Source organism: Mytilus galloprovincialis, chromosome 2 (genome assembly GCF_965363235.1).
Source record: "Mytilus galloprovincialis chromosome 2, xbMytGall1.hap1.1, whole genome shotgun sequence".
NCBI lineage: Eukaryota > Metazoa > Mollusca > Bivalvia > Mytilida > Mytilidae > Mytilus > Mytilus galloprovincialis.
The window spans coordinates 104,294,647-104,308,681 of NC_134839.1; the positions used below are offsets into that span (position 1 = coordinate 104,294,647).

The 14,035-nt window shown below is 32.4% G+C and overlaps 1 protein-coding gene across 6 annotated transcripts in view; it reads left to right on the forward strand.

Moving 5' to 3' along the window:
• The window catches only part of LOC143065219 (chitin synthase chs-2-like), a 65,284-nt gene that overhangs the window by 12,986 nt on the left and 38,263 nt on the right, over positions 1-14,035 (forward strand). For 4 of the 6 annotated variants that reach the window (XM_076238651.1, XM_076238653.1, XM_076238655.1 and 1 more), the window contains exons 2-6: positions 5,954-6,013; positions 7,439-7,853; positions 8,714-9,669; positions 10,276-10,375; positions 12,251-12,366. In XM_076238651.1, coding sequence (XP_076094766.1) covers positions 5,964-6,013; positions 7,439-7,853; positions 8,714-9,669; positions 10,276-10,375; positions 12,251-12,366 — 1,637 coding nt within the window. In that variant the 5' untranslated portion in view covers positions 5,954-5,963. Of the gene's footprint in view, positions 1-5,368; positions 5,471-5,953; positions 6,014-7,438; positions 7,854-8,713; positions 9,670-10,275; positions 10,376-12,250; positions 12,367-14,035 lie in introns of those variants that run through there. The other 2 variants (XM_076238652.1, XM_076238654.1) reach the window with 2 other exon arrangements.

Below are 14,035 nucleotides of genomic sequence, written 5' to 3' on the forward strand. Positions count from 1 at the left end.
TGCCAAAATTGAAGCGGTTTTAATTTTTCGATACATAATTAGGTCTTTCCACTCTTCGTGGAAAGACCTTTTGTTTTTCTTCTGATTTTTTTTTGTTTTTCTTCTGCCGTCTGAGATGCTTATTTGTTTTACAACATATCGAATGGATTTTTTGGCCAATGATGTTGTACAGTAATGGGGGTTTCAAAACTCACCGTGTGTGACCGAACACTTATTCTTATTGGAGTTATCTCCCCGCATTCCCTTTTTCTTGTTATCGCCATATTTCTAAAACCGTAAAAGATTTTAACAAACTGTCTTCACCAACTTGTTAATCTACTCTTAATAATGATTTGGTTAATTTTGACTGGTGGGGTCGGATAACCTCTTATGGGAGTTATTTCCCTTTAAAATTTAAGATAGCCGATATGATGGATAAATTCACACATTATAAGTCGTAGAGGCCTAAAGTCTTTTGATATGGAGTCCTTGGTCCATTTGGCGGAAGTTGAGGTCAAGGTCAAAGTTCAAGGTCATGTTCCAAATTTTGAATTTTGCTTGTTATCTTTATTCAAAAGAAACCGCAACAGTTAATGATATGATGTGTTTTCCAAATAACTGTTTACGATAAGGCGCAACTTCAACCCATTTAAGTCGAAGTGTTTTGTTCAACCCTTGTAGGAGTTTTCTCTCCTTTTGTATTTGAAATCGGTATTTCTCCACAACCATACAATTGATTGACCTGGGGTCTTTTGATTTGAGATCACTGACCTATGACCTTGAAATTGAGGTCAAGATCAAAGGTCAATTTAACGTTCTAGATTTTGACCTTTGCTAAAAATTCTTTCTTGTTCATTATAAAAGAATTAAGTCTTCTGCATATACCTAATAATCTTATTTTTTTATATCAGTTTGAAGAACCAAATTACATCAACAATGAGTGATATTTTCTAACATAGTTTTTTAAATTTCATTCTTATTATCGAGGTGGAAAGACCTTCAATTGTTCTCTGAAGAATTGGTTTTTAATTAGGTCTTTCCACCTTTCCGTGGAAAAACCTATTGGATTTCTTCTGATTATTATTATTTTATTTTTTTTCTGCCGCCAACTTTGTTTTCCTTCGCTGTTTTTGTTTTGTTTTGCAGGATGTCGCTTAGACATCAACCAAAAGGCATACGTTATTTCACGAAACAACTATAATATAATGAAACGAAAAGCACAATTTAAAAACAAAAGTCAAAAAGGTATCGAACTCTGCGACTTAGCTAGAACCGAACCGCGAAAGTGCTGGTCTTCTTTAAAACAAAAAGTAAACAACAAGTGTAAAATTGATAACGAAACCATGATGAAACACTTTGAGTCAATACTAGGAGATAATTCGCAGGATCTATGTGAAAAGTTCGTAATCTTATAGACAATACGGTATTTGGCGGTATAAATGTTACACAATTAGACTCTGATATAACTGAAGACAAAGTAATAGCATCAATAAAAAAAATGAAGTCCAGTAAAAGTTCAGGTAACTATGGACTAATAAGTGAAATGTTTTCTACCTGTCCTGACGTATTTGCGCCAATATTAAAGACTCTATTTAATTACATTTATAGTTTGGGAATATACCCAGATTCATGGTCAGAATGCTTGTAGTTGCTGTCCCAAAGAGTGGTGATCTATCCGATCCTAATAATTATCGTCCGATTGTATTGATCAGAGTTTTATCGAAGGTTTATACTACTATTTTGACAAATCGTTTACTCAGTTGGTCCGAAGAAGAAGACACATTGATCGATAACCAATTTGGATTTAGACCCTGCAAGTCAACTGTAGACGCTATATTTATTTTACTTGGAATAATTTCGCATACACTTCAAAATAAACAAAAACTTTATTGTTCGTTTGTGGATTTCCGTAAAGCGTTCGACAAAATTAGCAGGAGGATTCTCATTTATAAACTATTACGGAGTGGTGTTAGCTCAAAGTTGGTAACTATGGTTAGATCAGTATATACATCTGTAAAAATGCGTGTCAAAACTGCCGATTTACTGTCCGACTCATTCGAAAATTTTCTTGGTGTAAAACAAGGGGAGCCCTTATCACCTCTACTGTTATTATTTTTTATAAATGACTTGATTGAAGACATGAATATTAGTCCTTCAGTTGACATAGTTAATATTAATGAAGTTCTGATATACTTAATACTATTTGCAGACGATACTATATTATTTGAGAAATCTCCTTAAATTCTGCAGGAAATACTTGATAAACTACTTATTTATTGTAATAAATTGAATATAGAAGTGAATATTAACAAAACGAAAGTTGTTATATTCAAAAATGGATGGCAACCCGTAACTGCAAAATTTTTCTACAACAACGAAGAACTAGAAATTGTCGATTCGTATATATATCTTGGTATGCTGATACACTAATTGAAAACTTTTAAAAACACAGAATCGATTAGGCTTACAAGGTTCACGATCTTTGGCAGCTCTGAATAATTCTACAAATGGTTTATACTTGACGAAGAAAAAGAAATGTGATTTGTTCGATAGTATGGTTGCGTCTGTTATAAATTATGCTTCGGAAATTTGAGGTTTCCATCGTGGGAATGATGTTGAAATTATCCATAACCGTTTTTGTCGATCTATTTTGAAACTGGGTAAACGTACGCCAAATGTATTTTTATATGCCGAACTAGGACGTTTGCCAATGAGTGTAATTAGAAAACAAAACGTTTTAAAATACTGGTTAAAAATTGTAACTCATAAACCACTTATTGTGTATGATATCTATATATTGTTACTCAGAGATGCAAATACTGGTAAAACTAATTGGGTTTCTAATGTTCGTGACCTATTGTTTAGTATTGGTTTAAACGTTGTATGGTACCAGCAATCTGGTATAAATATATCATTAGATGTCATAACAACTATGTTAAAAGATCAATATATTCAAAGCTGGTTTGCATCTATACAGGATTGTGAGAAACTTACTATGTACAGAATTTTAAAATTAGATTTTTGTTTTGAAGATTACGTAGATTATAACTATAATTCACATTTTTTCACAAAACTGCGTAGTGGTACTATGAAGTTAAATATTGAGGTGGGGCGTTATACAAATATACTAATAGAAAACAGATTATGTACTTGCTGTAATATGAAAAGTGTTGAAGATGAGTACCATTTTTCTTCAGTGTGTCCTGTGTATAGACATGTACGGCTGCTGTTTTTACCAAATTATTACTGTTCGTGGCCAAATGTTAAGGTACTCGTCCGTTTCGTTTCCGTTTTGTATCCGTTACGTGTCCGGTATACATCCGTTGGAGGTCTTGAAGATAAATTCACCAACGGACTTCTACCTGACGTTTAACGGATAAAACGGATGCTGAACGGATCTGAAACGGATAAATGCCAATTGAAAATTTAGAAATGCCATGTATTGGTATGTCAGATTTCTTAAGGTTCATGAGTTCTTATTATTCCTAATCGATCTAAGACATAGGCACGTCTTCACAATCAAGCAGTTCTTATTCAGGCCAGACACTGCCCGGAATTTTTGAAGAACAAACCAAAACCAGTTACACAGAAACATTTTGAATATTTATTCGATTGGCATGTGTTATTATTGTTGCCTTTGATTTTTCCGTATATCTTGTTCATCCGTTTTATCCGGTACGCTTCCGTTAGGTGTCCGTTTTATGCGGTACTCGTCCGTTGAATGTACGTTCGACATCCGTTCTGTCCGGTACGTGTCCGTTTCTCGTACGTTGCATATCCGGTGTGTGTCCGTTATGCATCCGTTAAACGTCCGTTTTATTCGGTCAGTACTTCAACAGACTCCCAACGGATAAGAATTTTGTCAACGTACTCCCAACGGATAACAATTTTGTTAATGTACAACTTTTATTTTCATACGTTAGACGTCCGTTCGTGCTATCCGGTAAGGTGTGACCGAGGCTTAAAGGACAGTGATACAGAATTGAAAATAAATAAGTGAAGAATTTTAAATATTTAATTATCAGTGAACTCAATTCCTATTTCAAGGATTAATGTTTGAAGGACAACGAATAAATACCATAATTAGTCCAAACACGCAAATGGTTGTTTGAATCCATATAATTATGTTTCATTATTTTGTTCGTGGGGTTTCAATCGTCGTGGATTAAGTTGGTTTATAGAACAATTGTTAAAAGTGTTCTACAACATACAAATAAAATAAGTGCTGTGTGTATTTTTTTACTCCAATAATGATACCCAAGAGAGTGAAATTATCCGTGCAATGCTCGAAATTCGAACCAATAAACACTTTACTGCGCAGTACTAAAAATTGCATAAAATGCAAACTTTAGTTAAAAAAAAGAATTCCCAATATGTCTCCATATCCAAACATTAATGAAAATGATAACATGTTCGGAAATACGTTGTTCGAAACTTTATTAAACTATACATAACTGTTTTATTGAGAATTCAATAAAGATTGAAGACTTTTCAAAACAGTTTCTAGTGTGAAGTGATTTTCAAAGATCCTGGTTCCATCCCCAACTCTTTACTGAATAATTACAGAAATTCAACTAGAAAAATTCTATATCACAGTTTGCCTCAGCTTCGATTATCACTCAAAAGTACCTATATTTTATAGCTTTTTCTTCACTTTTCTTATTATATTTCCTACTAAAAGAATATAACAGCAAATCGATAATAAGTCCAAGTTGTAATCAAATATTTTTCTTTGTTGCTTTACAACTTTGTATTCCACCTGAGAACAAACCAGTGCAGTTTTCCGCTTCTTTATTATTTGTATTAAGAAATGTTGTTGAAGACACCAAAGTTAATGAACATTTTATTTAAAATAAATGTGTTTATAATTAAGAAATACTAAAGAATTTACTTTCGTTTTTAAATATTAGTAATTTTGATCACCATGCATATAAGTTATTAGTTTACAACACGCTTCAACATAATTACTAATTCGAAATTTTGCATTATTGTTAAGAAAACGGTTTATTCGTCGTATTTTATCTTTATAATAATCAAGTTGTTATTTTTCTCGAGTCCAACATATATCATTCTATCAAAAAGCTTTCATAAAAGATAGCAAATTAAGCATTTAAAATATCCAAGGTAAAATTACGCATAATGTAAATTACCAAAGCAAATTCTTTTCAACAATTGTACATAATGTAATTTGAAAAAAGGGCGTTCAATTCAAATCTTATAAAAATCAGGGTGTCATAACGACTATTGATTATCTCAATATTTAAACAAACACTACGGATAATGCAGAAGTGATTAATCAGGTTAAACTATTCTGATGGCAAGTTCTTGTCGTTCGCAATCTCATGGTAAAAGGAATACCAACTCGAAATAATGAATTAACAGAATCTTGTTTATTAGGAATAGTTTGTATTGTACTTGTAGATAAAATTTTGTCGTTCTACCACGAACGATTTTAGTTGTACCTTGGAATCTTTTTTTGTATTCCTTAAACGTAAGATATTTATTATATTTCTGCAGAAAACCGATCATTTTTTGTTTTTGTTTTATCTCCGGAAATCTTTGTGTTTAGTAATTAAAATTGCCTAGACTCTGACCGAATGGGATCATTTTACATTTATTACAGACATTGCCTGTTGATGATGACTGAATGTTAATCATCTCTAGATTATTTTCATTGTGCTGGTTTTTTTTTAACTAAAAATATATTTTAGTTCGTTTATGAAAAAACACAGATGAAAAAATGATAGAACATACGTCATGCTTAAAACTTCCCTCCAGACTATACACAGTCTCCATGTAGCAGGAATATGATTTATTAAAGCAAAAGGGGTACAGGAAATCTGTGTTAAAACAATTGTTATTGAGATGACTACCCGTTGCAATCGTTTTATGAATAAAGACACATCCTTATTGTTTGTTGTATGATAAAAAAAAACTTCTGCGATTTTTACAAAAATGCCCTCTATTTTTGTAGAGAACCAATTATGACGGATACAGTTCCTACACATAGTCACAAAAGTGAAAATACAGGGATGTAAGTAGAATTATAAACATGACGGCTCTGAATTAAACATTGCTTTTCGATGAATACGGATTTTAACTAGTTGAGGTAGTGACCTGTAAACTATTAATTCGTCAGCAATATAGAAGAGTGACAAAAGATGCCAGAGTGACAACTCATAAATCGAAAATAAACTGACAACGCAATGGCTAAAAATGAAAAAGAATAACAATAGTACACATGACACAACATAGAAAACTAAAGAATAAGCAACACGAACCCCACCAAAAACTAGGGGTGATCTCAGGTGCTCCGGAAGGGTCAGCAGATCCTGCTCCACATGTGGCACCCGTCGTGTTGCTCATGTTATAACAAATCCGGTAAACTTAATAGTCTAATTCGGTAGGTCACATTCATGAAAGGGAAGGGGATTGTAGTTACAACTTAAGGAACTTATCCGATACCATCTGGGAAACGGTTATTTCATTACGGTCAACCAATTCGTGATGGCGTTCTTAAAATTTACGAAGGAATGATTTCAACTTCACCATTTGGAACTCTTGGTTTAATAGCTTCCTTGTGAGCAGCAACCCTCTCTCAAGAAAATTATGATAGGAAACACAAGCACGGGAATACCGTATCAATTTGGAGATATATATCCTGTATGCAGGTGCTGCTGGAATGTTTCTTCTTAGAAATGTAAAGTTCCCAATTGAAAAGCTGAAATCATCTCTTTTGTCGTAAAGTTTTGTTTATAACCGAGCCTCATTGTCAATTTCTAGATGCAAGTCAAAATATGAGGCCAACTTAACTGTATCCTTTATCCCTAGTTCAATGGGATAAATGCGTTCAACATAGTCATCAAATTTTGAATTATTTAGTGAGAGAACATCATATATATACATATATATATTGATAACTTATCTTTCTTCATGTGAAGTTCCTATATGAAATCAGCCTCATAATAATAAAGAAACAAGTCGGCAAGAAGAGGGGCACAAATTGATTCTCCATCGGAATGCCCACAGTCTGTTGAAAAACACGTCCTTCGAACTTTACAAATATGTTGTCAATCAAGAAATCAAGCATCTTGATAATGTCAGTTTCAGAGAATATTTGTTTGAATCAGAGAGATCCTTTACAAAGTAGGATATATCCCTCCATTAGACAAGATACGTGTATCTACGTTGGTCATTCTTTTTTATGAAACAAAGTAATACCAATATAGTTTATCTTATGTTGACCCAATTGAACGACATTGTTTTTTGAGATACAATGGTGCGTCAAAATATTATCCTAAACAATTTGATTTAGTATTTAAGTTTCTTACTTTAACTGTTATTTTCTGGACAGCTCGATATATTTCATCGAAATGAAAGTGAGTGTAAATTTCATAATTGAAATGTTAAAAATCGAGAAATGTACATATTTTATTATTGTGTAATGTAAACATTGTAGCACTGAATCTTCTGAAAAAGAAAGCGACCCATATGAGGAGCAACTTAAAGATTCGAATTGTTCACCAGAGAAAGTTTTAAAAGTTTGTTTTGCCATATTTCTGTTTATCATGGTGATCTGTAGTGGATTTGTAGCAAGAATATCACTTCATATCCTGATTTGGCACACGAGTCCTCCAGTACAGTCTGGCAGGTCCAAACTTGGTACACTCGGTGGTTTGTTGGAGTCCAACTGTTCCACCTGTTCCACAAATAACACAATAGCTTGCAATTTGGACACGTCTCAGGTTGATGAATCTTGGATATGGGCAGTATTTCTTGTCATCATTGCACCCTATCTATTAACATTTCTGTCAACGTTTTTTAGAATTTGCTTTAAATCGAATAAAGCAATCAACTGGAAAATACTATTTGTGGTATGTATGGTGGGTAGATGAAAAAAAATGTCTTTCCAAAATATACTGTACAATAACTGATACCTATAAACGAGGAGGTATGATATAAGCCAAGATTACATAGATGTTATTTTCACATGTAAACATGGATTTTGTAATGACGTTGTCGAAGAGACTTCATCAAAGCGAACCTTACAAGCGTACACAAAATATAGCTTCTTCTGATTTTGGCTATATATCCATTTAAAAGCTTATTGTTTATGTAATAAAAAAACTGACCAGATAATTATATATCGAAATATACTACTCGTGACAGAACAATTTGATAAGTAATTCATACTTTTTGTGCATAATGTACCTCTCCGTCACTCCTTGAATTTTTTTTCATATTTAATCCCTCGATTAGTTATTCTATAATTTTAGTTCCTAAAATTGCAATAGTTATAAATTTATCCAAGCCGTTCACAAGTTAATTAATTCTATTGATTAATGAACTGGTTGATTTATCTGGACTAAACTTAGTAGAGAAAGGTCAGCTTTACCCTACATTGGTATTTTTTCCAATTTGCACACATTTACATCTGTTTAAAATAAATGTTGCAGCATAATATACTCCTGGGTAAATCTGTTGTCATTAATTTCAATATAAACCTTAACCAGCTTGTTATTTTGTGTATGTTCAGCAATGGGACTATTAAACCGACTTATGATACACTTCAAAATCAAATCTTTATCATTATTTGTACTTCATATGTATTCATCAAATAAAAATGCTCAATCCTTTTTCTGACATTTTCAGTAATTAATTCAAATATCATTTACTATAAATGAAATAACTTGTGTGAAAGTAAATTGTGTACAAATACTATTATTCTTTTCAGGCACTGGTTATTGAAACGATCCATTCTGTTGGTCTTTCTATCTTAGCTTTCGTCATATTGCCTGTATTCGATCCTGCTTCCGCTTCCGTTGTGTATATGTCAGTAGCAGTGATACCGTCTGTATTAGATGTTATTGATAAACTGACAAGCAAACAAGCAACTCAAGTTTCTCCCAGTCTTCCATTCTGCAGTGAGTCCAAAAAGATCTCACTTATCTTTCCTGTTATAGGGGCGGCTCTTCAAATGACTGGAATTGGATTTGTTGCTTGGTATATAAAACATGATTTGATGGTTGGTTTGTTTGTTATGGCTAGCATTTTTGTTTCTATCAAATATTGGGAAAACTTTATTAGCATTAAACAGAACTCTCAACATTTGAAACATTTAAAAACGCTGAAATTTGAATTACAAACCGGTCGGACTAAGGTAACATGCCTTTTAAGCATATGGAAGATTTTTATAACTTTTCTTGTAGTAGTTGCTGTTTTTTGTGTACGATCAAATAACTCAATGAATGGTTTCAAATCTCTCTTTAATCATGGAATGTCTACTTTATATTCTTTTTTTGGATCGCAAGAATTTGGACAAAATTCGACATGCCAAAGTCATGTGCCATATTTTATAGCTGTGGTTACCATTGTCTGTGACTATTTATGTTATAAAGCTTCAAAAATTGTGTGTGTCATTAACTGTCAAAGGTTCGCTTTCAGTCCAATATTAAGTATGCTGCCAATTGTTACAACTTTGTCCTTAGTTGCGCTGATGCATGATCCAAATTTTCTAAGACTTGAGTCATGTGACATGTTTTTCTCTGACTGGTGCATAAGTGGGATTGATCGACTACCAGAAAATTGCTTAGAAATCTTGATTGCCTTCATAGTATTAACTATCTCCCTGATTTTCATAACAAGGCATATTTGGAAAGTTGATGGATACAAGCACGGAGAGACAACAAGGTAAGTTATTTACAGTGTTCAACCTACTCAGTAAAGGGTAAATAGTAATATGTTATACCTTGCAATGGATATAATAAACTTTCATGATTCTTACACGATGTATCATTTGCTAGACCCGTTGCTAATTTCTATTTAAACGTCTGCTTAGTTTGATCTCAGTTCTTCATTGGTCAAAATTCAATTATGACGTTAAATGTTCTTGTTTTTCTCAAAATGTCCTTTTGTGGCGTCATTAAAAAAAGATGCCATGTCTGATGACGTCACATAAAAAGAATACATATTTTGCAGTTCATTAAAAACGAAGGATTAAGTCTGTCTGCATATCGATTTTTAATCATTAGATTAGCAGATCCAACCGCCATATATTGTGCAATACGATATGTATTCAGTCGCGACAGTTTGTTACATACTTCCTCGTTAAAACTGAACAATCATACATTTCATTATTTAAATGCAATGCTTACAGTATTAATTCATCAATTGAGTATTCAATCTGTAAATAAATCTTTATACAATGCCGGAATATTTAGTTACAATGCCGGAATATTTAGTTATATGCAAAACATAATTTCAATCGTTAAGATTGATATTTTAATATTTACACAGGATATTTGTGATGCCATTCTATTGTGGGATGTTTATAGACCTTTCGTTGACATTAAATCGTCGAAGAAGTGACAAAGAATATGACATAGTTCTTTGCACGGTAATTATTACATAATTAGTAACAAATAAATCTATTAATTTGTTGAAGATAAAACCAAACGGGTGTATTCAATGATAAATATAAATGGAATTACCTCGTTTAAAGCAAATCAATATTATAGAGGGTCTGATAAATGTAAACCATGTATTGAAACATTCACAGGTCAGAGCATCTTAAGAAATTCAACTTCAGAGCAATACATGAACTTAACCGAGTACCGTTATCTAAAATTAAAAAATCACTTGACCAAGGAAGTATAATAGATAATAGGATTTAAGAAGTATAGCCAAGCAAAGCTATACTGGAAAACGAAAAGTTAAGACTTAGTCAAATGCGGTACGATATAATTTGAGGTAAAGTATGATAATGGATAATGTTACACTCGTTTCTGGAGTTATAGTCTACCCAAGGCAAAATTTGACTTTGCAAACATGAGAAACCAAGTTGTCAAATATCTTTTATATACTCGAAATTTGAAGCTTTTAAAAGCTGCAAAATATAATAGTAGCGAAACTTTTTATTATTATTAGGTCTTTCCACTTTTCCGTGGAAAGACCTATTGGTTTTCTTCTGAATTTTTTTTTTTTTTTCTTTTCTTCCGCCTAATTTTGTTCTTGCGATAAATATTTGTTTCGCAATATGTCGCTTAGATATTTGGTATAATGATATTGAACAGTTTATGCGCCTTTAAAATTTACCCTGCGTAACCAAATAATTTTCTTTGTAGGAGTTATCTCCCCGAACACTGTTTTCTTTGTGCCCGAATGTCCTCCGTAACCGTAAAAGAAAGCGACAAATTTATTCTATAAAATTGCTTGTTATATCCTTTGCATGATTTGTCCTATTTTGACCGAAGCGATATGAACACTCCATATGAGAGTTATTTCCCCTTATGCATTTGATGTAAGTGATATGAATTTCTCTCTTAACCATAATTGATACAGACCTAGGATCTTTTGATTTGAGATCCTTGGCCCAAAAAAAAAATGAATATTAGGTCAAGGTCAAAGGTCAAGGTCATATTCAAAATTTTTGAATTTGGCTTATTTTCAATTATTTCCAAAAACAATATAAGATATCGACAAATTATTTTTGATAAATTGAAAGTTGCGACATGTCCTAACACGTATATTTTGATTGCAAGGGTACGTTGAACGTAAAAGGGAGTATTTTTATTATTATTATTATTATTATTATTATTATTATTATTATTATTATTATTATTGAAGAAGAAGAAACTACGACAGAAGATTAAATTGCTTCGATTTTCGCCAACTGACATTTTACAATTGATATATAAAACGTTAGCTAGTTTGTACCTTGAAATATTAAGTTCAAAATTGTATGCTTAAGTTTGCTTTTATCACTTGTGATGAGTTCGAAAAATGGAAAAATCCTATTTCAGTGAACAGTCGTGTGTTGTTCATTGGTTCAAGTCAAGTTCACATGACATTAACTGTTAAAATTTGCTTTTAACTGTAGTAAGTGACACTTATTAATTCAATCAAACCCCAAGATTACCAGGGTAGAAATCAGGATAGAAAAGAATATTACAACTACCAGACATCTGCATTTTAACAGTTAACGTCACCTAAATGTAACCTACTTGAGGATTGAACCATCATTATCTATTGAAATTCAAGTGTTTTCATCATGTACTAGTTGTTTGTCCACAGACATAACATGTTTGGGAGAGAGAAATAAGATCTAAAACTTCTGTATGTTCGTCGTATGTTGGCTAAATGGCCGTTATTGAATATAAACAGATTTTTCAAATTTTGAGGTATGCGTTTAATACTACATTTTACCAGAAAGCGTTATAAGGATGATAGTTAAAATAACAATTAGCCCACAAAGTAATGATTTATTCTAAAGAAAGAAGAAGATGACACAAATAGAACTGAGAAGAAGAAAATGCGATTAGCATGTTGTGCAACGATGTGGCACGAAACTGCCGCAGAAATGGAACAGTTGTTGAAGTCTTTATTCAGGTTAGGACTTTTAGTTATGAAATTCTTGGCAATTAATTTTTCAATTTCTATTGAAAAATATAGTGGTTATGAATGACTGCCACTTCTTTGATTGACTTAATCGAAAGATGCAACTTATATGACATATACATCGCACACCTATAAAATGTCTATCACTACAATAGATTTTCTAGATAAAATTTTCTTGAGGCTAGCGTGTATATGCAGCAAATATTTGTCCGTATGGGCATTTGGTGATCCAAATCCAGAACTGCAGTTACATTATTGTTTAGGTTGGCATGTTTGTTATCATGATGTCCAAATGTCCAGTGTAAAAGGTAACGGGAGGGTTGGGTCCCGCAAATATGTCTCATCTCACCACTTTCGGTATGTACCTGTCAAGTGCCAGGGGCCTATGAATCAGTGATTGTTGTTTGTAGTTGCTGTATCAGAAAAATATATGTTTTGTGCATAAATTAGGAAATTGTTTTTTCACGTTTGAAATGTTAACATTTATCTTTTCTGGGCCTATTAAAGCTTTTTGTTCGGTATTGGCTTTTTTCATTGTGTATGGTGACCCATAATTCTTATACTCTACGTCAGTTGGTCTCTAGTTGATAATTGTCTCATTGGGAATAATACCACAACTTCTTATTGTAATTTTGAAAAAGACTTAGGTGATGATTGTTAAGTTTGAAATCCAACACACACACTCCACTTTAAAAACGAGGAAATCCCTTCTCTTTACACAAGTTTACCTTATTCTACACCTTAACAAATGGTGTATATACTTGTCAACAACAGCAATATTACACAAGTTTGAACTCTAATTTATTATAAAATATAATAAAGAAAGAAAAACTGTTGAATTAACCATTTAAAAAAAAATCATTTGCGAAACAAACGCTTATGATTAAAAGAATCTGACCAAATAGGAAAGTGAAAAATACCGTGTTATTAGACACAGGGGTCAAATTTATTTTAGTTTAAACAGTATTTATTAATAAAAAATGTCAAGATAGATATTACAATGTTACATAAAGTTCAAATATGGGATTCGGAAACAAGTTTGGAAAAACTTTTATAAATCCGTCTCCCTAACAAACAATATTACGTGCCAACAGTATATTCAGTTTACGGTAGCATATGATAAATTGAATAGATACACACACACACACGCAAAAAAAAATACAACAAATAAAATAAATTAAAAAAATTAAAATGTGGAAAAAAAAGGGAAAAAAACACGAAACAGTCAACTCTTATTTACTTTTCTAGACAGTCACTGGAACCAACACACACGTCGATCCGACTATAGTCAATTACGCCGGGCAATCCACTCGATTTTACATCATATTAAAAATTTATTTTGCTGATAATGATGACAAAAGCCGGCAATTAATTTAGAAGATTAGGGAGCTACCATTTGATTTTTATGGGGGGCTAGGTTGAAAAATTTTGTCCTGCATTTTTTTTTAGTTGTAGTCTCTGTCCTGCCTTTTTATTTTTCACTCTATTCGGTCCTGCTTTTTTTTTTTTAGTTTATCCTGACTTTTTTTAAATAAATTGTCATCCTGACTTTTTGTTTTTGCAAGTGTCTCATCCTGCCTTTTTTTTTACTCAAAACTCCTGTCCTGCCTATTTTTTTCAAATTTCATCCTAGCCCCCCATAAAAATCAAATGGTAGCTA